The 23,719-nt window shown below is 42.1% G+C and overlaps 1 protein-coding gene across 1 annotated transcript in view; it reads right to left on the reverse strand.

Annotated features, from left to right (window-relative positions):
* The window catches only part of LOC118091191 (1-phosphatidylinositol 4,5-bisphosphate phosphodiesterase zeta-1-like), a 40,398-nt gene that overhangs the window by 14,475 nt on the left and 2,204 nt on the right, over nucleotides 1-23,719 (reverse strand). The window contains exons 3-7 of the mRNA XM_060279445.2: nucleotides 11,738-11,939; nucleotides 9,631-9,775; nucleotides 6,255-6,407; nucleotides 3,331-3,549; nucleotides 2,591-2,747 (exon numbers count right to left, since the gene is read on the reverse strand). Of these exons, the coding sequence (XP_060135428.2) occupies nucleotides 2,591-2,747; nucleotides 3,331-3,549; nucleotides 6,255-6,407; nucleotides 9,631-9,775; nucleotides 11,738-11,939 (876 nt within the window). The remainder of the gene's footprint in view (nucleotides 1-2,590; nucleotides 2,748-3,330; nucleotides 3,550-6,254; nucleotides 6,408-9,630; nucleotides 9,776-11,737; nucleotides 11,940-23,719) is intronic.

Consider the following 23,719-nt stretch of genomic DNA (forward strand, 5'->3'; position numbering starts at 1 on the left):
CCGGCCTGAGAAATAAGGGACTGGACCGGAAGTAGCAGACTGGAAGTAGCAGACTGGAAGTAGCGCTGCCGCCATTTTGGAACTGGGCGGAGCATGCTCAGAAGCTACTTTTGATGCTGCTCTGCCCTGTTCCAAAATGGCCGCCGCACCAGAAGTCACGCTGCAGCCATTTTGGAACTGGGCAAAGCAGCATCAAGAGTCGCTTCTGAGCTGCTCCGCCCAGTTCCAAAATGGCCGCCGTGCCAGAATAAACTGGGGGGAAACAAAAAAATTCGTTTTTTCGGCAAGGAACAGCTGGAAAAACGGGGGTTTCCCAGGGAATACGGGAGACTTGGCAGCTATGAGGGGTATGCCTACCCCTGCGTACCCCCAGGGAAAAAAGCACTCTGTGTTTGTGTGGTGGGTGGGTGTGGGTGTGAGTGGGTGTGTTCTTGCCCACACCCCTTGCCATAAATGTCCCAGGGCAGGTTATAACAAAGCAGTATAGAATTATAACAATAGATTTAAAAACTTTACAGTTATAAAACGGGGGTGGGGGCATTCTAAAGGTAAAAGAACAGTATACATTCAATATAAAAGGGGTTCCACTGGAAAACAAAAATGTTTTGATCGCCAGAGACCAAGGTAAAAAGGTGCATATTAACTCAAAAGCTGTACAATGGAGACAGATACTCAACACACTTCGACAGAGGGGGAGTTCCACAATTTAAGTGCAAATCTTTGTGCAGATTTTTAAAATCCCTACTTGGACATTTGCACTTCGATGCATATTCCCGAAAGCTTTCTCTCACAAAAACAATCATTTCTAAACAGGTTTTTATACTTTTTTTGAGCTGACAAGTTCACCCCAAGCTTCAGAGAAGTGTGAAATCAAGAGGGTGAGCTGCAAGGTTCTTATCTGCATTTTAGTTCAGGAAGTGCAGAACAAAGTCGGGTCATATCAGAATTCACAAAGATCAAAATCCTCAAGCGTCATCCCTGGCGGTGAAACAGATCGTCCTCCAAGGACATGAGTAAACAACCTCAACCCAATGTCTGAACGACAGCAAGGTTAGCAGCCTCTGAGGATGTTCCCGGATGTTAGTACCATGGGCAATGAATGACCTGTCGCCTCCTGCCTAATTTCAGAAGGTGGGGAGAGGCATCCTTAGAATGATCTCTGAATAATATGGCCGAGCTTCTGTGGGAGAAGACAATTCCTCTGATAGCTCCTGGCTCCAAGTTTCTGGAGACGGTAGTACCCAAATAATGGTTCACATTATTTTGCTCTTTATAGAGAGATCCACACAAAGAGTTAATCACACTCCATTATTTCTGTCTCAGCTGGGGTACCCAGCTAATTATTACAATGACTTTTCTCCTTGCAGATCAATATAAGCTGCTGACAGCCGGGGGGCGGGCGGAAAAAACCTCCATTAAAATAAGGGCTACCAAAGTGCCCAGAGTTTGTATCATTTTAAAATTCCAATAGATTTTAGTCATTTTACCCACTCAGTAGTGTTTATACTTGTATATATTTCTATTATGCTTATATCTGGAAGCAAATGACTGATGTCTCAGTTGAGTTCGGTAATTTTCCCTGCTTAATTGTTCACATACGTGTGCATTTTATGTTGTGTGCAGATTGCAAAGGCCAGTGGCTGAAACAAATAAATTGTTGTTGTTTAGTCGTTTAGTCGTGTCCGACTCTTCGTGACCCCATGGACCATAGCACGCCAGGCACTCCTGTCTTGAAACAAATAAATATCTATTTATTTAGAGTTTTATTCCATAGACAGAACTTCGACTTCTTCGCAGAAGCAAACTGTAAACCAGTAAAGACCTCTTGATTGGATTTGGCTCTCGATGCAGTAGAGTAGGGCAAAGATCAGTAATACCACAAAGATGCAATCTTATGTTCACCTCTCTGGAGGTAAATCTCACTGAATGATGTTCAAATGACATCTGCAAGAGAGTCCTTAGGACTGATCGTCTTGCATGTTGCAAGTTTAAGCCTACTTACTTGGAAATAAGTTCCATTAAAATCATTATGACTTATTCCCAAGCACAGAGGCTTACAAACTGGTTGCAAAAGGCATTCTGGAAACTGCACTAACTATGAAACATATAGGGGGTATTATTATTATTATTATTATTATTATTATTATTATTATTATATAATAATATTGTATTGTATTCTTCAGTGTATCTGAAGAAGTGTGCATGCACACGAAAGCTCATACCAAAATAAAAACTTAGTTGGTCTTTAAGGTGCTGCTGGAAGGATTTTTTATATTTTGTTTTGACTACGTCAGACCAACACAGCTACCTACCTGTAACTACTACTACTACTACTACTACTACTACTATTAATCTTGCCTTTTTCCCACTGGGACACAAGGGGTATCCATCTAGTTCCATTGAAGTTAATGGACATGACTAATTAAAGAGTCATTAATTTCATTAATTTCAATAAGTCTACTCTAAGTGGAACTTAGTTAAATACCATTCTGTGTAACAGCGGAAACGTGCCATGCATAAAGTTTAGTTCTTCCAATAGTTTAAAGAAGCAAATAGCAGCAAGTGTCAATTTTAGAATCTTGTAAATTACCTCTCTTGCTTATAAGTTTTTGTCCTTTCACCTCCCCGATGGAATTATTTTGATAAAACTTCTGCTTCTCCTTTGAATCTTCAAAGCTGACAAAAGACCGGGAAGCTGTGTATATCACAAGTTCTGACAGCAACATGGCGACTTTAACCTTATGAGTCTGTGAATAAAAAGTTTAAAAGCATTACAGCCGTGCAAAGTGAGAAATATGAGGTGACTCTCTCCTGGGGTTTTTGTATAACTGAATAGCTAAGATGCCCTGTTCATTGAACACCAACCATCAGTTAATAGTCACTGAGACAGGCAACAATGTATGGCTTCTGCTGGAGGTTAAGGATAGAGGAATCTATCAATCTCATTTTCCCAGTCTTAAATTTTGTTGTCCGCATTTTTACAAGCAATTTGCAATTTTAAAAAAACACCTCTGATTGGTGCTGATGAACACATTTTGTGTATATCTTTGACTAATATACACATTTTTACAAGCAATTTGCACTAATGCAATGCATTTTTATGCTGTTTTCACTGCTACGCACATCTTTAATGCACATTTCCCTCAATATATGCATTTTAGTACACAATATTTGATTAGAAAACTGCACTGCAGAAATCAGAGAAGTGTGCATTTCAAAGGGTAGCTGATGTTTCTGTTCATGTTTTGGTTCAAGAAGTGTGGATTAGCTACTTTCTCACTGAAATGCAAACAAAATCTAATTCAGCCCCCCAATTGAAGGTATATTTACCTTCTTGTCCTTCTTATCCTTTTTGGTTCCTGATGTCAATCGAGCAAGGGGCTTCTTGATCAAGTGCGCTTTAGGGTCTTCATCAAGAAGATCATCTTCTGACTCCATGACCTCCTCGAGCTCCGCTATTTGGCCCAAGCATCTCTGGCCCCTGCGTTGCAGGGTTTCTTCCAGAGTTCCGACTTTCTTATTTTTTATCAAGATTTTGAATTTCAGTTGCTGCGGGAAGAAATTTGAGGGCATTCAGCACATTTGTTCAGGTGTCCACTCTGGGGAAACGTTATGCAAACCAGACCAGCAGACACTGTGAAAAGGAAACCACGGCTATCCACTCCACCCTTCTTTCAAACCCCAGAAGCCATTCATTTGTTCAAGCCATTCATTTGTTCCAAGCAGAGGCTTGACAGGCATATGTCAAGAATGCTTTGATGGTGTTTCCTGCTTGGCAGGGGGTTGGACTGGATGGCCCTTGTGGTCTCTTCCAACTCTATGATTCTATGATTCTATGACATCCAAGTCATGGACCAACATTATACCATGGAGATTTGACTTGCATGTAGGGATTAGCTTTTGGGCTAATGAAAAGGAAACCATTATTATCCATTTCACCCCTTCCTGCAAATTAGAGAAAAGACAGAAGCTGCGCTATGACCACTTCTTGTGGTGAGCCCTGCCAGAGCCCTGACTGTACGTGTTTTCATTCCACAGAGTGGGAAGTGACATAGACAAGATGTTTGTCTTACTGTGTTCCTGAAGAGGAACTGTTGTTCTTTGCTCTCTCTCTTTGCTGTCTGATGAGAGAGAGGGAGCCATTGTTACAGTGCTCCACGTGTGTTTATATGTAAATAAAGTAGATTAGCTAAGATGCTGTGCTACTGAGTTCTGTTACGCAACTGTGCAACCTCTGCGAATCCCTAAAGTGTGCTGGTGTCTTCGGGCACCAGCAGGACCGCCCCTGAGGCAAGGCTGGGTGGCGCAATGCGCCAGGGCGCCCGCCAGACAGCCACGCTGGGAAACAGGGGGTGCGCCGGAGGGATCTTCGCGCCATGGCACCAGATATGCTTAACACGGCCCTGGGCACCAGTCGCTGTGATGTTCAGGCTAGTGAGTGCTTAAGAAGCTCCCGGATGATTGCCCAGGAGGGAGGGAACATGCCAGTTGGGCATGTGTCTCTGCCAAGGTTCTACTTGTGAGTAGGCAACCTCCTGACAAGCCCCACCCTTGAGACTTGTTGGATAAATTCTCCTTCTCCTAGAGAAACCTGGTGGCATTTCTCCACTCCACAATCTGAGTGCAATTTTGAGAAGCATATAGCTCTAAGAACAATTCAGCAAGCAAGGGAGCCCTAGTTATGAGTCAGTTTACACAAGTGTGGTCCTTTCTTCAGGACCGCAGCACCGTGTATGTGTGAAGAAACCCAGGCAGCACAACTCAAGTGTTGCACACCAGCACGGCATGTAGCCTCATGTTGCCATCTCAAGGACAATGTGTTGTTCCTGAGATATCGGCATGGCTTGTCTATAGCTTGGAATGTCTCACATCTGACTATTTGTTTTACCTGGGAAACAATTGTATTTCAATTTGTTTGAAGAATTGGGGTGGGCAATGTGTAGACTATACAGGAAGCAGCCTGTCAATCCATGCAACAGAGGCTCCTCTCCCCTCTCATACTTGCAATATTTATATCCTTCCAAGAAGCTAAAGATGACATAAGTGGTTCTTCCCGTTCCCCATTTCTATCCTCACAACAACCCTGTGAATTAGGCTAGGCTAGGAAATTGTGACCATCACAGGGCCATTCCTCATCTTCATGGCTAGGTGAGGATTTGAACCTGGGTCTCCTCAGTCTAGGCCTGACATCCAGGGCGGCTAACCTGCAACACCCCAGATGTTGATAAACTCCAGCTCCTATCACCCCAACCATTAGTCATGCTGGCTGGGACTGATGGGAACTGCTGTCTTCCAACATCTGGAGGGCCATGGCTTCCCAATCCCTTGCCTAACCACTACACCGCACTACTTCATTTCACTCACAATTTTAAAGGATCCAGGGTGAGCTATGGTGAGAGGAGGGGTGGAAGTGGAAGAATGGGCTGGAACAAGAGTGATATTGATCACAAGCCCTATGAGCACCATCTCATTTCCCCCTTCCCAACCTCATTTTTTTATGACTAAGACATTCCAAACTCCAAATACAGTGGTACCTTGGTTTAAGTACACAATTGGTTCCGGAAGTCTGTACTTAACCTGAAGCGTACTTAACCTGAAGCGAACTTTCCCATTGAAAGTAATGGAAAGTGGATTAATACGTTCCAGACGGGTCTGTAGAGTACTTAAACTGAAGCGTACTTAACCTGAAGCGAACTTTCCCATTGAAAGTAATGGCAAGCAGATTAATCCATTCCAGACAGGTCCGCGGAGTACTTAAACTGAAGCGTACTTAACCTGAAGTGAATTTTCCCACTGAAAGTAATGGCAAGTGGATTAATCCGTTCCAGACGGGTCCGCGGAGTACTTAAACTGAAGCGTACTTAACCTGAAGTGAACTTTCCCATTGAAAGTAATGGAAAGTGGATTAATCCGTTCCAGACGGGTCCACGGAGTACTCAACCTGGAGCGAACTTAACCCGAAGTATGAGTGTAATTGTTTCTGGAAGCCCGTACTTAACCTGAAGCGTACTTAACCTGAAGCGAACTTTCCCATTGAAAATAATGGAAAGTGGATTAATCCGGTCCAGAAAGTACTCAAACCGAGGCATACTTAAACCGAGGTATGACTGTAATCATTACGCTGCAAATGTGCACAACAGTTGCAGAGCTCACACACAAACACACGCAAACTGACACACACCGAAACACCCCAACACATGATCTTTTACAAAAATAATAATAATGTTGGGGGTTTTTTGGGGGGGGGGTGTTACCTCTGGGGAGGGTAGTTCAGTTGGCATGGTATCGTCCAGTGTTGAAGTACAGAGGGTGTCCTTGAGAATGTCTAGCAAATGACCAGCCATCTTCTCCTGTTGTGGAGCGCTGCAGTGGTTCTCCAAAGATAGTGTAAGGGGATAATCTGATGCCTGAAAATTCAACATAAATTCAACTGTTGGTATCCCTCCCCTTTTTGAAACTGAGGTAGTCCATTAACAGAACAACCCAAACCTCAACCCACGTAAGCTCAAGGGTGGTTGAATGTGTCATGGGTAGAGATGGGAAAGCCAGTTGTTGTTTTTTTCCATTTCTTTCCTGAAGCCTTTTTTGTTTTTTTCCCCGAAAAATTGGAAAAAAATAAAAAAATAGATTATGGAATGTTTTATTTTAACATGACGAATAAAATATTTTAAGATAAGGGGTTCAAATATTTTATAAATCATTTCTTTAAAAAATATGTACGGTATCAGATTATTCTAATTTCTGTGACGACAAGCAAGTCCTGGGTTACAAACTGAACTCTCCAATGCAAGAACAAGATACATTTCTTCCTTTAGGAGGTGCTGTTGTCACCAGAAAAGAAAAAGGTTTCAGTTTTGTTTTTGCGTGCATGCGGTATGCATTGGTTCCTCTTCACTAGGCCTCAAAGCACTGGGAGAAAATATAGAGCAACAAAAAGGGCCTGAAAGTATATGTGCTGTCGTGGCAATCAGAGAAGTGTTATGAAAGAAAAAAAGAAATGAAAATATTTTAAACATTAAATGCTGTAAAACAGTCTTTAAAAGGTGAAATAAACTAATTTAAGCATATAGTAGTAGCTAAAGTGGTTAACAGACCACACACTTCAGTGTGAAGAAATACTTAAGGTCTCATGGGCAAAACATGGGAGGTGGAGTAAGCATGTTGCATAGCAAACAGTGATGAATGACAAGTTAAATTTCAGTTCCTGTTTGGATACACTATATTTTTAATATGCTAGTTGTGGTAATTTTATGCCCATTAAAATGATCCATAGTTACATTTTATGTTTCTAAAGTAACAGAATGACTTTCAATCTGGAAAAGAAAAAATAAGTGCTAATGTAGCATTTTTTCAATTTTTCTGAAATTTCTGGGTTTTTTCCCGGGGGGGGGGGGCAGAAAAAAGCTGGGTGGTTTTCCAAGCTTCAAAATTTCCAGAAATTTTACATCTCTAGTCATGGGCCATCCAGAACTACCTGGCTGTTTTGGCCTCTACCAGTGGGGAGAATCCACAACTGTCATAGGAAAAGTGGGGGTGGAAGGAAGCTACTGCTGGCAATGGTCAGTGTAAACCCTAAACGGGGTGTTTCAGAGGTAAGGAAGAAGCAGATCTGAGCTCCCCAAGGATCCTAGATACTAAGCCATCGGCAAATGGTTGCTACTTCATCCTTTCTTCAACACTGCCGTTGCCACTGGAATACAGCTGCACTGTCCCACTGCTGCTCACCAAGGGTAAGGATTGCTCCCTGAATTACTTTTGTGAGGGAAAAATACATTCTCAGTTGCAGATAATGATCAGGAGCAAAGTTGAACTACAGAATTTCCTCCCGCAAGAGGCAGTGATGGCCATCAACCTTGAAGGCTTCAGAAGAAGGTTAGACCACCGCATGGAGGAGAGGGCTACCAATGGCTAGTAGTCAATGATAGCAATGATAGCAATTACTGGAAACCACTGGAAGGGAGAGTGCTTTTGTGCTTGAATCCTGCTCGTGGGTTTCCCACAGGCATCTGGTTGGCCACTGTGAGAACAAGATGCTGGACTCGATGGTTCAGCAGGTTCTTCTTATCTTCTTATGTTCTTAGGAGGATCCCAAGGGCTACGTTAGGCATCTTCTTCTTATTTGGTGATCACTCATAGCGAGTAAGATTGTCTTCCATAAACACGATTTTAACAATGGGTCATTTTAACAATGGGTCCATAAATGACTGTGGAGGCCAATTCTGGATCCACATGTCCTTCCACAGTGGGGACATTGGTTTCCAGGCAGGAGTTGATCATGGTGTGGATTTGCCAAGCGTGCCTTCCTCTTAGCGCGTTTCTCCCTTGCATCCTGAGATCGAGTTTCTTCAAAGCCCATGACACCTTTGTTAAAGGCTGTTCTCCAACTAGAGCGCTCGCAGGCCAGTGTTTCCCAGTTGTCAGTGTTTATACTACGGTACATTTTTAAAAGATTTGCCTTGAGACAGTCTTTAAACCTCTTTTGTTGACCACCAGCATTACGCTTTCCATTTTTAAGTTCGGAATAGAGTAGTTGCTTTGGAAGACGATCATCAGGCATCCGCACATACGTAAGGAATGACCAAGAGCTCATCCATGCCCATCTGGGATGACTCTGTTTTCTTTTTAAATGCCTGCAGCTGCCACATATTAGGAAGTGGTTTTACAAAGAATGGGGATTGCTGAAAGCAGGGGAGGGAGGGAGGGTAGGATACAAATAAATAATAATTATTGTTGTTAATTTATTATAACAGTGGAATGCTGCTTTGCCCCTGAATTTCAAGGATGATTTATTGGAGAGATGCTCCAGTTTTGGAATGTGAATCTGATCTCTGGCGACTTTGACACTATGAAAGTGGGAATTGGCTGTGTTTGAACTGGGTGCTTGATGTAATATTGCTTTCATAAATGTTGGTGAACAACTTAGTTCTCCTTCACAATTGAGAAATCTTCAGATAAGCAAATAAATAAACAGCAGTCACACAAATGCAGCCAAAATTGTTACGAGGAGCAGCCGTTCTAGAAACATATTAAGACAGGGTCCCCAAACTACGGCCCGGGGGCCGGAGGCGGCCCAATCGCCTTCCTAATCCGGCCCGCGGGTGGTCCAAGAATCAGCATTTTTTTACATGAGTAGAATGTGTCCTTTTATTTAAAATGCATCTCTGGGTTATTTGTGGGGCCTGCCTGGTGTTTTTAAATGAGTAGAATGTGTGCTTTTATTTAAAATATATCTCTGGGTTATTTGTGGGGCATAGGAATTCGTTCATATTTTTTTTCCACAATATAGTCCGGCCCCCCACAAGGTCTGAGGGACAGTGGACCGGCCCCCTGCTGAAAAAGTTTGCTGACCCCTGAGGTTTACCTCAGTGCACAGCAACTGTGCTGTTCTGCCCACAATAATTTCCACAAAGGAATTATTTGTGTATCTGTTATCCAGCCCTGCCATGTGTCCCAGGCTCACATCTAATGCTTTTTGCTTTCTGTAGGTCAGCTGACAGCATTGTATAGGGCTCTCATAGGTTGGCAGACTACTCACCCTCAGAGTCATCTGATACTGCTGTGGGACAAAAAGGTACCCTACTGTGCCCTGTGAACATTTTTCAGAGCTTTTGACCAACTACATGCACCTACCTCAAAGGCATGCTTGTGGACCACATCAATGACATTCTTGAAGGTAATTTTACTCGTCAAAGTATGTCCGTGATAAACCACAGGCTCATTATTCGGACCATCCCAACAATCAATTTCTACACAGCGGCACCCCTTCTTTAGGGAACTTTAAATTGAAAAAGAAATAATAATAATAATAATAATAATAATAATAATAATAATAATAATACAATAAAAATATCTGTGGCCCATTCATCAGCACTCATGTTGCTTTCTATTTTTCCAAATAATGCTTGTTTAGCTATGGAGTTGCACTCTGCTAGAAGCTCAGATAGGGTATCACACATTTTGATGATCCGCAGTTTTTAAGAAAACAGATCTTCTCCGAAGGAGTTTGCACTGCCATAGAGATATGAAAATATTAGAGAGCCACAGTCTTATTTACAGTTCTGAATTGGAACCACCCTTGGTCATCACTCTGTGTATTCAGATAGAGGTATAACTTTTTATCTCTGTGCTGGAAGCCCCTATTTACCTGGCATTGACAATTTCAACCAATTCAATTTAACACCAAAAATACCATCGAAAGCCATGTTGTGACTGTACCAACATCAGAATTATAGGCTAAGATGTAACTCTTTATTCAGTCATCATATTGATCTATCTATATCCTGCCTTTCATCCAAGGAGCTCGAAGGCAGCTTAGGGGAATCCCATTCGATCTTCACAACAGTCCTGTGAGGTAGGATTGTGACTTATCCAAAGTAACACAGAAAGCAAGGATTTGGATGCAAAAGCTCATTGAGCAGCATGATATTCCAAAAACCTTGCTTGAGAGCACCATATTTTGTCATTGCAAGACCCAGGTGATATTTTGGAACATTTGGGATCCTGGGAGGCAATTTCAGAATAATTATTCCTGCTTATGAAACCCACAAGCTTCAGATGACTCTGAATTCCAAACTCTGGCTGTGTAAAAACCTTTCAGGAGCAGGAACTAGGTGTGCCATCTACCTATTGACTGGAGGTTTCCTTGCAACTGTGAAGGGCTAACTTAATAATTGACTTGGATTGCCATTCTTAAATCTGTGGACTCAATTCTGAGTAACCAATTCTGCTAAAGCAATGTGAGCTAAGGGAACCTGCTCCTACAAGCTGAGGTTTCCCAGCTACCCTTTCTTCCAAAGAAGCAGCAATACAACCTTGCAGCAACATAGGTGAAGGGGAGAGAGAGACAAGGACCAGGCACAATTATTGCCTGGGACAAATCACATGGTTTTGCCAATGGTGTCACAGAGATCTGCCATGATGCCACAGGTACTCATGATGAAAAGCCATGGGATTTGTGATTGCCACTCACAATACAAAATGCTAGTGCCAAAAAGATTGGCAAATGGAGGAACAGAAAACCCACCAGCCAGCATTGAAACAACATTGCACACAAGATTTCCCATGCATTTGGCCAAAGGGCACACTGTAGGCACTGGGTGGGACGCCGAAAGGGGTTCAGCAGAGTCCCAAAGTTCAGAAAGCACTAAATCAGAACAAATGAATAATTCTGCCATTGTATGATTCTGAGTCCTATACAGCTGCAAATAAAACATTTTAAGTGTGTTTTAAATGCAATATACAATGTGACACTAGATGGCGAGGGAGAGCCTTATGGAAAATGCAATGTATTTTTTAAAAAATTGCTTTTTTTATATTAAAAAAAGCATTTTTGAAGCCGTTTTTATATGTGTCTATATTCCACCCCTATTTCAGTCCCAACTCAGCCACAGGTTTGCTTCCAATGAAGTCATTATTGCACTAGCAGGATGATTTTCATTCAAGCATTGGAACTTTTTTCTTTTGCACCCCCATCAATCCCCCCAACTCTCCAGAGCAGATTTGTTGGGGGGAGTAACAGTCATTCCATTGCCTGAGCAGAAATCATTCAATGAGCGCAATAATACAACCCATAGGAATTTTTCTAAGTTATTTTTTCTTTAACGGCTGCAAACATTTGTGTTTATTTTAAATATGAAGAAAGAACACCATTAGGAAACACACTTTTGCACAGTTTAGTTACTCCACACCCTAGTGGCCTCACCTCTCCCTGCCCTACCCCATAAATAAATATACATACTTGGCGTAGCCCCACAAGTGACTTGGCCCTACAAGCTGGTCTTGTATCAGGTAGGTATTGTGTGACGATGATATAAAGTAGTCACACAATGGGAAGTTCATATCTTGGTAAACCGTCCTGTGCCTTTGTTTAAAGATGCTGCACTCTTCCGAAAGCATGTACCGTATAAAGCCTTCGAAGGTCATCTCCCTTTGGCTTCTTGCTAAAGTGGGAACATTAAAAAGGGGGGCCGGGTTAAAATTAAAATTGCTCAGATACCTCCACCATTTTCTTTATGCTGGAATTAAACAGAGGTTGGAAATATTCACACTACGTATGTGTACCCCTGAATTTCACCTGGTGCTTGGCTATGATCCGAAGCTGAACATGCGTAATAATAAGCCGAATGCTTATTCATGCCTTTATTTAATGCCAGGAACCAGACCTTTGCCATGTTAGTTCATGTGCTTAGTCATAATACACTCTGCTATAGCAGTTTTCATTCTGGGGGAACCCAGTGGTTTGTCCAGAAGCTCATCAGAAGATGAGGAGATCAGTCATGGCAGATCAGCGGCTCTGCCCCACTTGAAAAATGTTTCGGTCACCTTGTCTAATCTTGCACTGGTAAGCCACACACTTGGTACATTCGAGCGTAGTGGTAATCACTGGATGATTTGCAAAGGTTTCTGGTTCCCAGTTGCTTATCAATACCAGCAGCAAAATGAATCATTGATTTGACTCAGATTTAAGATTTGTATCAGTACATGCAGGTCAACGGAGAGCCTAATTTCAACACACTGCAGCAGAGAGCTTATCCTGCCTTAAAGAAAATACTGCAATACTAAGCATGGGGAGGTCTCCGATCAGGACCACAGCATGCAGGAAAGAGAGGTTTAGCTCCTCCCACCTGATGAAAATCTTTGGCCTGCCGATTAGTCCAGTTGTCCCGATGGGAGCTTTTTCTAACCCCAACGGCAAGATGGGGGTCCATTTCTGTGAGGATCGCAGTTGGGAAGGGAAGGGTTAAGCCTACCCTCTCTCTCTCTCTCTCCACTCTGCAGTCTTAATTAAAATCGCCCCCTCCTAGCCCAAAGTGTTAAAATAATACTAAATGCAGATGAATTTGTACACTGTGCACTTAACATCATGGGAAGTTAAGCCCCCCCCCACCTAGTATAATGGCACACAGGATTAAGTAAGCAGTTAGCTCCACCCCTCAAGTTGCCATTATGCATGTTGCTCAGGAAGGTTCAAGTCAAAACCAAAGCAGATTCCCCAACAGAAATCTGTTCATTCCTGTTCTAGGGTGCCTCCACACAGATTGACCATATGTAGAGTCAAGTTTGGTTTCTTTCAGTTTCTCATTCTATCCGTCTTAAGCTCAATTCTCCACATTTCCACATCAGTTTGCAATTTTATCTTATTTTTCAAAGAAGGAAAATTCAACAGCTTTTTACTGCACATTTCTCCTAACATACACGTTTGCAATTTTGCCTAACGTTCACATTTTTGCAAAGCCATTTCCCCTAATGTAACACATATTTGTATATTATTTTGCTAATACATGCATTTTCATGCACACGTTACCCAAATGTGTGTGTGTGTGTGTGTGTGTGTGTGTGTGTGTGTTTGTTTGTTTTTACACATTACACAGCTGGAGAAGTGCATTGCAAAAATCAGAAAGTGTGGATTTTGAAGGATGTTTTGGTTTGTGTGTTGTTTTGGAAAGTTCATATTTAAATGCAAGCTGAGTCAAATTTATCCCACATCTCTAGATGTGACTCTACTGCTCTGACCTTAGCACCAAGAATGAATTGATATGCCCCAGAAACCTCCACAAACAAGGATTAGCCAATTCTGTTTCTAATACATGAAGCAGTGGTTCCTTGGCAAACCACTGAACATGGAGAGGATTGTTGTAAAACAGAACATATGAAAGTCACTGCTGTATTAATGCAATCCTTGAAGTCTACACCAGGTTAATACTGCTACCATGTATTTGTCATATTGCTGTTTAGAAACCAAAGACACCATTTTTGTCCTATTTCCAGTACAAAAAAAAGCCTTTTCAATTGGAATTCTTATAACTTAATTATATTAATGCTGTGTTTTCTGGTCTTTCTCCTTCTCATCTTGAAACTTTTGCAGAAACAGAACTCCTTTGCTAATGTGCAATAGCAATATTATTTATTCATTTGTTATGCATACACCCTTAATAAGCTATCATTATCTATCCACTCTTAATAAACTATTATTTTCTATCTATCCATTACAAATCTTCAGAATACTCACAGCTGAAACTTCTCCTCCCTGTGACTCTTTTCCTAAACTCCCATTTCAGCTCAGTTTCTTTATATGTGCTGCCAATTTTCATACTTACCGTTAAGTCTCTCAATACTTTGGGATCTTACCTTTTCTTGGTGATTTCTTGTCGCATTCCAGTCTGGGCATTTTATCTTCCTCTCTTCTCTTTGGGATGCATAAGAACTCTTCTCTTGTCAAACATCTCCGGCTTTTTACTCTATACTTCAGGGGTGGGAAACCTGTGGCCGCCTAGATGTAGCCAGACTACAACTCCCATCATCCCTGACCATTGAGCATCCTGGCAGGGGCTGGTGGCAGTTGGCATCCAGCAGGTTCCCCACCCCTTGCTGTACTCCCCCGAGCCTATTTGGCACCTCCATCACTTTCTTTTATAAAGAAACGAGCAGTCTTGTGCCAGGCGTCGTTCGGGAATTCTAAGAAACCAGAAGAATCATTGCAGTTTTGAAATCAGTGGTTAAAATCTGTGCAGTTTTGAAAGGTTCAGTGTACGATCTTGATTCAAAACTGTGTCCAACTGTAGTCAAAATCCTGCACCTTCATCTCAAGAACCACCATGCAAACTTTGGTTAAAATCTAGTGCAGTTTTGAAAGCTTAAGTCTGCCTTCAGGAACTAAAATGGCACCCAACTGTATCAAGGCACAGATGAAAACCTCCTCCTTGACCTCAGGAACAGTAATTTGGTACTGATAGCTTAAGAGGTGTCCAAATGCATAGCGAACATATAAGCAACTTTCTGAAATATATCGTAAATGCTTCAGCTTGGATCCTTTTGCCACATAACTCGTATGTGAAGGTGATTATGACAGTGTTGCATCACACTCTACTAAAAATCAGGAATACTTGGTTCCAAAAAAAACATCAATATTAAACATACTTCCTTGGATAGAAACCCATTGAAATCAGTGAGCCATTCTTCCATGTAACTATGGTTAGGATCAGGCAGTTCACTGATGTGTGTGTGTTTCCTTTCCTCTTTGTTGACTCCCTATATTGCAAAGCTTAACGATAAAACTACACTTTTGTAACCCAAACTGTGCTTTTCACTGTATTAAATCTGCTATTATTTTTATGATCCCTGCTCCCTCCTTTCTGCCACTGTGCCCCCCCCGCACAAATTCCTTTATGATTCATGTCAATTTAAGCTGCTTTAGGCAGGGACCTGTTTATCCAACCCTTTTGTAAAGAGCTTAGTATATTTTTTGGTGCTATAAAAGTAAGCAATAATAATAGCACATGTCATATGGAGCTATGAGCGTTCAAGGCTATTATCCAGGGTTCCGCCCACTACACCAATTGCAATGATTTATTTAAACGATAAATATCACTCAAACACAGAGGAAAGGGAATTGCTTCTAACACTATTAGACACATAGAAAGCAGTTAACTAGAGTCTGGGAGTCACAATCAGCTCAGGATCCAGTTAGTATGCAGGTACTTGTATACTAGAATTTGGGGAGCATTCTGTGGGATTTTCTTTTCTTTTCTTTGAAGGACAAACAAGGGGGTTCTATTCAAGAAGCAGCCATTGTCATCATATACGTCCATACTCAAAAAATTTCTCAATTTTTTTTTCCTGTAGCACAAATGGATGAACTTTTGCCTATTAATGACTAAAATGAGGTATATTCCATTGAAATATTTTAAAAGGTTACGCACAAACCGTTTCTATTTTTTTGTATGGCATTCTACCATTTCATAAAATTGTATTAACAATTCTATATATATTTCTTATCAAATTTGGACACAACACCACATTCCACAATGGGGAGTGTTCTTAGCAACATAGGGTATACAAATGTTAAACCTGCACAAGGTAAAAGCCCCTTTTTGGGACCTCAAAACTCAGCCAGCAGACCCTGCCAGACATGCTGGGAGAAGAACCTACAGGAGAGGTAGCAAAACATCGTCCTCTAGCGGCGTCTATACTGTTACTGCAGCTACAAAAGGCTTCCTTGTGTGTTTGATGGTCCTATATAATGTTGTATATATGTGACTCTAAAGCTTGGGTTCAATTTTATATCTGCTTACAGTGACTTAAAAAATGGTCGAAAAACTGATAAATAAAAATTTTTCAATCATTTTGTGCGTGAGGTTGTTTTTTTTATCAAATCTCTTTGGAAGTAAGATTTTATCTAATCTTTAATGAAAGCTCATCAAATTATGATACAGGGAAATGAGGTTGTAAAAAAGTCATCACCCTAGTCTGTACAAATCCAATAACAGGAGAGGGAGTTGCAAACACATGTCAATGCTGGCTACACTCTAGAAACTTAGGTGTCTGATTATTATTATTATATATATATATGTGTGTGTGTGTGTGTGTGTGTGTGTGTGTGTGTGTGTGTGTGTGTGTCAGTCAGTAGGGGGTGAGCCTTTGGTGTGGTCCAAGTGCTCCCTCAGAAACTGCTGTGGGCTTGCCAAATCAGGTGAATGGAGATGGAGGGTCCATGTGAGGGCTCCCATTGGATGCAGGAGTCTCTCTGAGGTTTGGGAAAGCCCGATAGTGAGGATCTGGTGTGGGATTCTGTCAACCTCCTATCGCATCTCAGCCATCTCTGCAACAAGAGCTGCAAGCCCTATCTCCCTCTGTGTCCCCCACCTGCCTCTCCAAGGCTGTTGGAGCCTCTGACGGACACTTTCATAGTGCCTGGCACACCACACACTCCAGCGCTATCAGACACAGCTCTGCCTTTCCAGGTGGGAATGTTTTGCCAGTCCCTGCCACCTTTCAGACAGCAGAGACACCTCCCCTGTCACCCAGATCTAGGAGGTGCCCAAATGAGAAGGGAACAGACGGTTCCACCTACTAGGACTAGTGAGAAACTGCAGGAACACTTAGTGAACTAAGTTGTGCCCCATTCTTATATACAGGATAGCAAGGATCAGTGTCGGATCAACATTTATAGCTTTGGGAGTTAAAGCACTTGCCATTTTGTAGCTTTGTTTAGGATTGACTACGTGTATTTCCTGAGGTGCCTTAAACTAGCAATGTGCACAGATACCACAGTAATCTAAACATCAAAGCCTTTAGAAAGAATCCTCCATGAAATCTTTGTTCTTCAGCAACTAGGGGCTGGGACAGAAAAACATTTCAGCTGAGAACAAAGGTCCTTTCTTGGACAGCACTCCAAAGTGGAGTCAGAGATTCATTGAAGCGGTGTTTCCTGCCTTCAAGTGACAGAAGGACTACAGCCTGCTTGATGTTGTCCTGGTGCCTGCTTGAGAAACTTCTCTTCTGTATCAGGAGATGGGGAATCTTTTTCAGCCTGAATGCCATGTTACTTCATTGGCAACCTTTTGGGGGCCACATGACATTGTTGGGTGTGACCAGTGGCAAAAGTCGACAGAGCAAAGCAGGTTCTCCCCATAGAGGAGAACACGTGTTGCAGAAGGGTTAACAAGACATCCCAGGGTTGGAGAGGCGGGTCAGTTTGGATGGCCACATGTGTGATTGGTGGGTGTGCTGTTGCTGGGGAAATTTGCATGTAGCAAATGATTGATTGACAGCCTTACCCTATATATGCTTAGCGAGCAGCTTTCAGTTCCACTTTTGCTGCTCGCAACGAATCTCCCGCCCGCCCTCCTCTAATTTTAGGCGTTCTTACATTGACCTTGCTGCGCCTATCATGGGGTCGCCTGTTTTGGATCAGGGGCCTGGTAGGAATTTTGCCACTTGGCTGATTGGCTGGTGCCAGGTGGTATTTGCCTACTACGCTGCAATAAGTCACAACTTGTAAGGTTGGCGGTTAGGCTTTGGTTCAAATTGGATGGTGGAGGGGTACAGATTTTGGTTGGGCCTGCCCCTCATGGTTGCTGCTGCCTTTAGGGGTATTCCTTTAAAGGAATCCTGGGGCTCTACATGTTTGTCCGTTTATCCCCCTTAGGGGCCAGGGCCCCTAGCCAGAGGCATGAGCCTCGGGGAGCATCTGAAGGATGAGGTCAAGGGTGTGGGCCCCTGCCCCGATCTCTCCCAGAGGGTGCTTACCTACTGGCTCCCCTACTAGGCTAGTGGGAGTCAGATCTGTCCCAGGCGGGGGACAGATGGCAAGAACCAATGCCTAAGCAACCACTCACATTCAGTTGTATTTAAATAAAGTTGTGGCCAAATTAATGCCAAAAACCTTAAACTTAAAATATTGTGTGAAGTGTGAATTATTGGGGGGATGTCTTGGAACCTCAGCACGCAAATAGATGTGACTCTTACCTTGTACAGTAGGCTATATTCCACCCATGCAAATACTAGAGGTTACTACAGTACACACACACACACACACACACACACACACACACTTAATCCAAGCAAGCAAGAGGCATTATCACAGCTCTAGAAATAATCAACTAGGCAAAATTACTTGAAGGAAGGTGGAGAGCAGGACCGGTCAGAGGTATGGCCTGGGGGGGGCAGAGAAGAGAATTGCAAGGGCCAGATAGCACTGTGAAGGGGGCACACTTGGCCTCTGGGCTTGAAATGATCATTTTCTGGAGATTTCAATTGTATCTAGCAACTAAGCCTATAACCAAGGCTGAACACATGCAATTGAAACAATTGCATATTTTTTCCTTGTGCATCCTTGCCTCTTCTTCCCTTTCTTCCTCTTTGCTGAATGTTATACTGGAAGCTCACCAGGATGAGGACCTGTCCTCTTAAAGCAGGGTGCCACCCAGATGTTTTGGGCTGGGATGCCTACCAGTCGCAGCCAGCATGGGGCCTGAAGCTGATGGGATCTGAAATCCATAACACCTAGAGAGCACCAGCCAGGTGAGATAAGGCTGTCTCATTGTCAGCACACTGACCGAACTAGATGGGGGGAAATGAATAAAAATACATTTTGGAGCACTTTGATATTTTATCACCTTTCACGCTGACAAAGCTTGAAAGCACGACTGCAGCGTACCAAAGCGTACCGAACAATAACAATTTAGATTCCTCAAGTCATCCTATTAAAGGGTGGGGAAGAGACAGTTCAAGTTAAACTCATTAGAGTTTTTGAACATCGGAGGTCAGCAACCTATCTATTCCAAAGGGCTCTTTCTCACTGTAGCCTTTGGTGTGCTGCTGTTATCAAAACTGCTTTTGAGACAGAAGGAAAAATAAGTGTCTTCTCAGCACAAGGCAGAAAGCAGCTACTGTACTTCCTAATCCCCAAGGTAATCATGATTCTAATCTCTGAACCTGGAGAAGCATTCACGCAAAAAACAAAACAAAAACTACCCCAGAAAACCAAAAAAGATGATTTTCAAGTTCTGTGCATTGTACTAATATCATATGAATAGGGAATTTGGCACCTGGAATACTATGTAGTTCTGAAATGATCTTTTCTACTTAAAACGTTTCAAGCAAACATCAAAATAAGGTTTTAAGGCCTGGGGGCTGCAATCCCATGCAAATTAGCTGCCCTGCAGTCCAGTCCTAGGTATGTGTAGTCTGAATTAACTCCTAGTGTGTTCAGTGGGGCTTCCTCCTAAGTCAATGTGCGTAGGAATACTGCAAGCCAATTAGATATCATTACAGGTGAAACTCAGAAAATTAGAATATCGTCAAAAAGTGCATTTATTTCAGTAATGCAACTTATTGTTTTTTATTTTTATTTTAATTTTTACAAATGCTTTCTTTTGGAAATTCCACTGTAATAAAACAAATAGTTACAATAATACAAAAATAAACAAAAATAAACATCACTATTACATTTCATTAATTCCATTCCATTTATAATTGACCCGCCTAATGACAAATAATTACAATTACAACAAATAAAGGCTTGACATATCTTGCTTTGCATGTCATGCATCTATCTCATACATTGGTTTCACCTTTTAAGTTGCGTTACTGAAATAAATGCACTTTTCGACGATATTCTAATTTTCCGAGTTTCACCTCTATAGAGTAGGGGAAAGAAACCTCTGGCCCTCCAGATGTTGTTGGAATTCAGCTCCCATCAACCCCCCCCCACCAGCACAGCTAATGGCCAAGAATGATGGGAGCTGCAGCCCAGCAAGATTTGGAGGGAGACAAGTTATCTAAAAATGAAAGGGACAAATACAGGATGGGTGACACCTGGCTTGAGAGCAGTACATGTGAAAAGGAGCTAGGAGTCTTGGTAGACCACAAACTTGACATGAGTCAGCAGTGTGATGCAGCAGCTAAAAAAGCCAATGCAATTCTGGGCTGCATCAATAGGAGTATAGCATCTAGATCAAGGGAAGTAATAGTACCACTGTATTCTGCTCTGTTCAGACCTCACCTGGAATACTGTGTCCAGTTCTGGGCACCACAGTTCAAGGGTACTGACAAGCTGGAACGTGTCCAGAAGAGGGCAACCAAAATGGTCAAAGGCCTGGAAACGATGCCTTATGAGGAACGGCTTAGGGAGCTGGGTATGTTTAGCCTGGAGAAGAGAAGGTTAAGGGGTGATATGATAGCCATGTTCAAATCTATAAAAGGATGTCATATAGAGGAGGGAGAAAGGTTGTTTTCTGCTGCTCCAGAGAAGCGGACACGGAGCAATGGATTCAAACTACAAGAAAGAAGATTCCACCTAAACATTAGGAAGAACTTCCTGACGGTAAGAGCTGTTCGGCAGTGGAATTTGCTACCAAGGAGTGTGGTGGAGTCTCCTTCTTTGGAGGTCTTTAAGCAGAGGCTTGACAGGCGTATGTCAAGAATGCTTTGATGGTGTTTCCTGCTTGGCAGGGGGTTGGACTGGATGGCCCTTGTGGTCTCTTCCAACTCTACGATTCTATGATTCTATTATTCTAATTTCTCCACACCTGCTGCAGAGAACGAATCTCTTAGGCAGCAAACCTATGTACACTCATCCAGGAGAAAGTTCCATTAAATAAGACCCCCACCTACACTGATGCGTACAGTTCTGGGCACCACAGTTTAAGAAGGATATTGACTAGTTGGAATGTGTGCAGAGGATTGCAGCCTTATAGTGGGCTTCAAACCATCCCTCCATGGTCATGTTGCTAGTAGTACTGAATAGTTTCAAGTGGGAACATTACCGGATGACTGTGGGGCTGTGATATGTTACATCACATAAGATTTATAGAATGTTAGTGGTGTTGATTTTTTTTTTAAAAAAAGGAGAAACCTAGAAAAATGCATTTCCTGTCTTTAAAATGAGTTGAAGAACAAAAGAAATCTCCTCTAATATAACTGTTACCAGTTTAGCAACTCAGGTAAGCAATATTCAGTGCAATATCTGTTTGTGCTGTTTTGCAAAAAACAAACTCGCCCACTATTCCTCAAAGTGCTGTAAATGCACAAATGCCATCCCAATTAATGAGGTCTTCAACAATGAAGAGGTAAGAAATTCGGAGTGTTAAAAATGTGTTTATTTGTGGGCAGTGTTGCTTTTTTAAAATCACACGATAAAGTTATGCTGTAACTAGAACACTATAAACTAATATTTTAAAAGATGAGAATTGTAACAGAGAAATTGTTTAATGCACTCATTATACAAGGCAAGACATCAAATGCATTTCATACAAGATTAGTAGACTATTTAGCTAAATCCCATCAACCAACATTTAGCTGTTTTGTGCTTTTGTTTCCAATGTTTTATCAAGTTGCATTTGTTACCTTCTAAACAGATTCTAAAAGGTAAAAATATCAGACAGCAGGCTAATGTGGAAAGAACAGCCCAAACAAGGATATCCTTCATCATTTATCATTAATTGAAACAACACATGCATGGTCTCACTTAGTATCTGAACGGAACATTTACTCACATGATGCATACAAATTAGTCCTGGTTTATTCAAATTATAAACAACTTCTCTATTTTAAGAATATCCCAAGTGGTATATAAGAATAATGCAAAAAGAACTACAAACAATAATAAAGCAAAAGCAATGGAAACAATTATTCACATAGTCTATGAAAATAGGAGAATGCTTCAGCTATTGTACAAGTTGATATATAAATGTACATTTTTCCTTGTTTTTTAGATTATGCTTTTCTTTCTTCCAGAAAGCAACAATGAAGAATGTGATAAATTACCACTGTAATCTGATGAATTAACACAATCTGTGTTTATACAAACATGCATAAGAAAACACAGTAGGTGCAGTTTTGGAAGCCTTTACACTTAATTGCCACACTTAGAGAAATATCACCACAGCAGAAGACTCCATGCCTGTTAGCCAGTGGTGGGGGGGAGCTGGATTTCCCTAAAATTTCTCAGCCCTCCTAATTTATTGATTTACTTTATATATATATATACAGAAATTTTAGAAAACCAACAGGAAAACTTCTGCTCTTCTTCCTAAAGGTATGGATGCTATTATTTTGGGGTGCTGTTGCAGTGAAATCTGCTTACCACGAAAAATCATGTGATGAGGCCAGGAGGGAGAGTTTTAAAAGGAGAAGAAGAAGCTTGGCAGGTCAATTTGTGCTTCGGTATCTAAATTTGCCAACCGCAAACTCAGAAGGTAGGCGGAATTTTCCGATCTAACAAATGCTGGGGTTAAAGGTACGACCACATTGCCTCTGAACAGGAGTTGCTGTTCTCTCTCTGCTTTCTGGCTAGGATATCCAATCAAGAGCAAAGGCTGAAGCAGGGAGGTGGGATTCAGGTGTCTCTGCTTGATAGGCTAAGAAAGGAGTCAATTAATGGAAGCAGCAGGATTAAAGGGGTTGCATGCTAAGCAAATGGTGCTCCTGGTTGGTTTGCAGTTGGCTGGTGTATGTGCTCTGCTGAGAGTTGTGGTGAAATTAAGTTATGCTTTCCCTTGACTGGGGGAAATGCAAATCCCCTGGTCTAAACCACTGAGCCTCTTGGGCTTGCCGATCAGAAGGTCGGCGGTTCGAATCTACACAACGGAGTGAGCTCCTGTTGTTCTGTCCCAGCTCCTGCTAACCTAGCAGTTTGAAAGCACATCAGTGCAAGTAGATAAATAGGTACCACTGTGGAGGGAAGGTAAACGGCATTTCCGTGCGCTCTGGTTTCCGTCACAGTGTGCTGTTGCGCCAGAAGTGGTTTGGTCATGCTGGCCACATGACCCAGAAAGCTGTCTGTGGACAAACGCCAGCTCCCTCGGCCTGAAAGCGAGATGAGTGCCACACCCCATAGTCGCCTTTGACTGGACTTAAACGTCCAGGGGTCCTTTACCTTTTACCTCTACCGATTCTCATTGGGACCTCAAAGCAAGCATTTGTAAGTTGCTTTGCTGGAAATAAATCTGAAACAGCAACTCCTGTTACAGGCAACATGGTGGCACCTTTGCCATAGCACTCATGAATTGGAAAACAAAATTCAAGGAGAGAGGCTAGCTAGCTATTGCATTTATATCTCAGCTTTTCTCCAAGGAGCTCAAGGTGGTAAGCATGGTTCTCACCTGCCTCATTTCATCCCCACAACAACTCTGTGAGGTAGGTTTTGCTGAGAGGCAAGAACCGGTCGAAGGTCACACACAGTGAGCTTCATGGCAATGTAAGGATTTGAACCATGGTCTCTTGGGTCCTAGCCCAACACTCTATAACAGCTACAGCACACTGGTTAATTATAGGTATAGCTTACAAGCATTTGTCCCAGCCTGGAAATGAGGACAATTTGAACCCACTTTGTAAAATATTTAAACATCACTTGGGCAACCATAAAAAGCTAGAAAACTTAAAATTGGAACCTGAGTTGGCAAAATTCCTTATTAAAGAATGACCATCATTAGCACAG

The sequence above is a fragment of the Zootoca vivipara genome, chromosome 9, assembly GCF_965207765.1.
Source record: "Zootoca vivipara chromosome 9, rZooViv2.hap1.1, whole genome shotgun sequence".
Taxonomy (NCBI): Eukaryota; Metazoa; Chordata; class Lepidosauria; order Squamata; family Lacertidae; genus Zootoca; species Zootoca vivipara.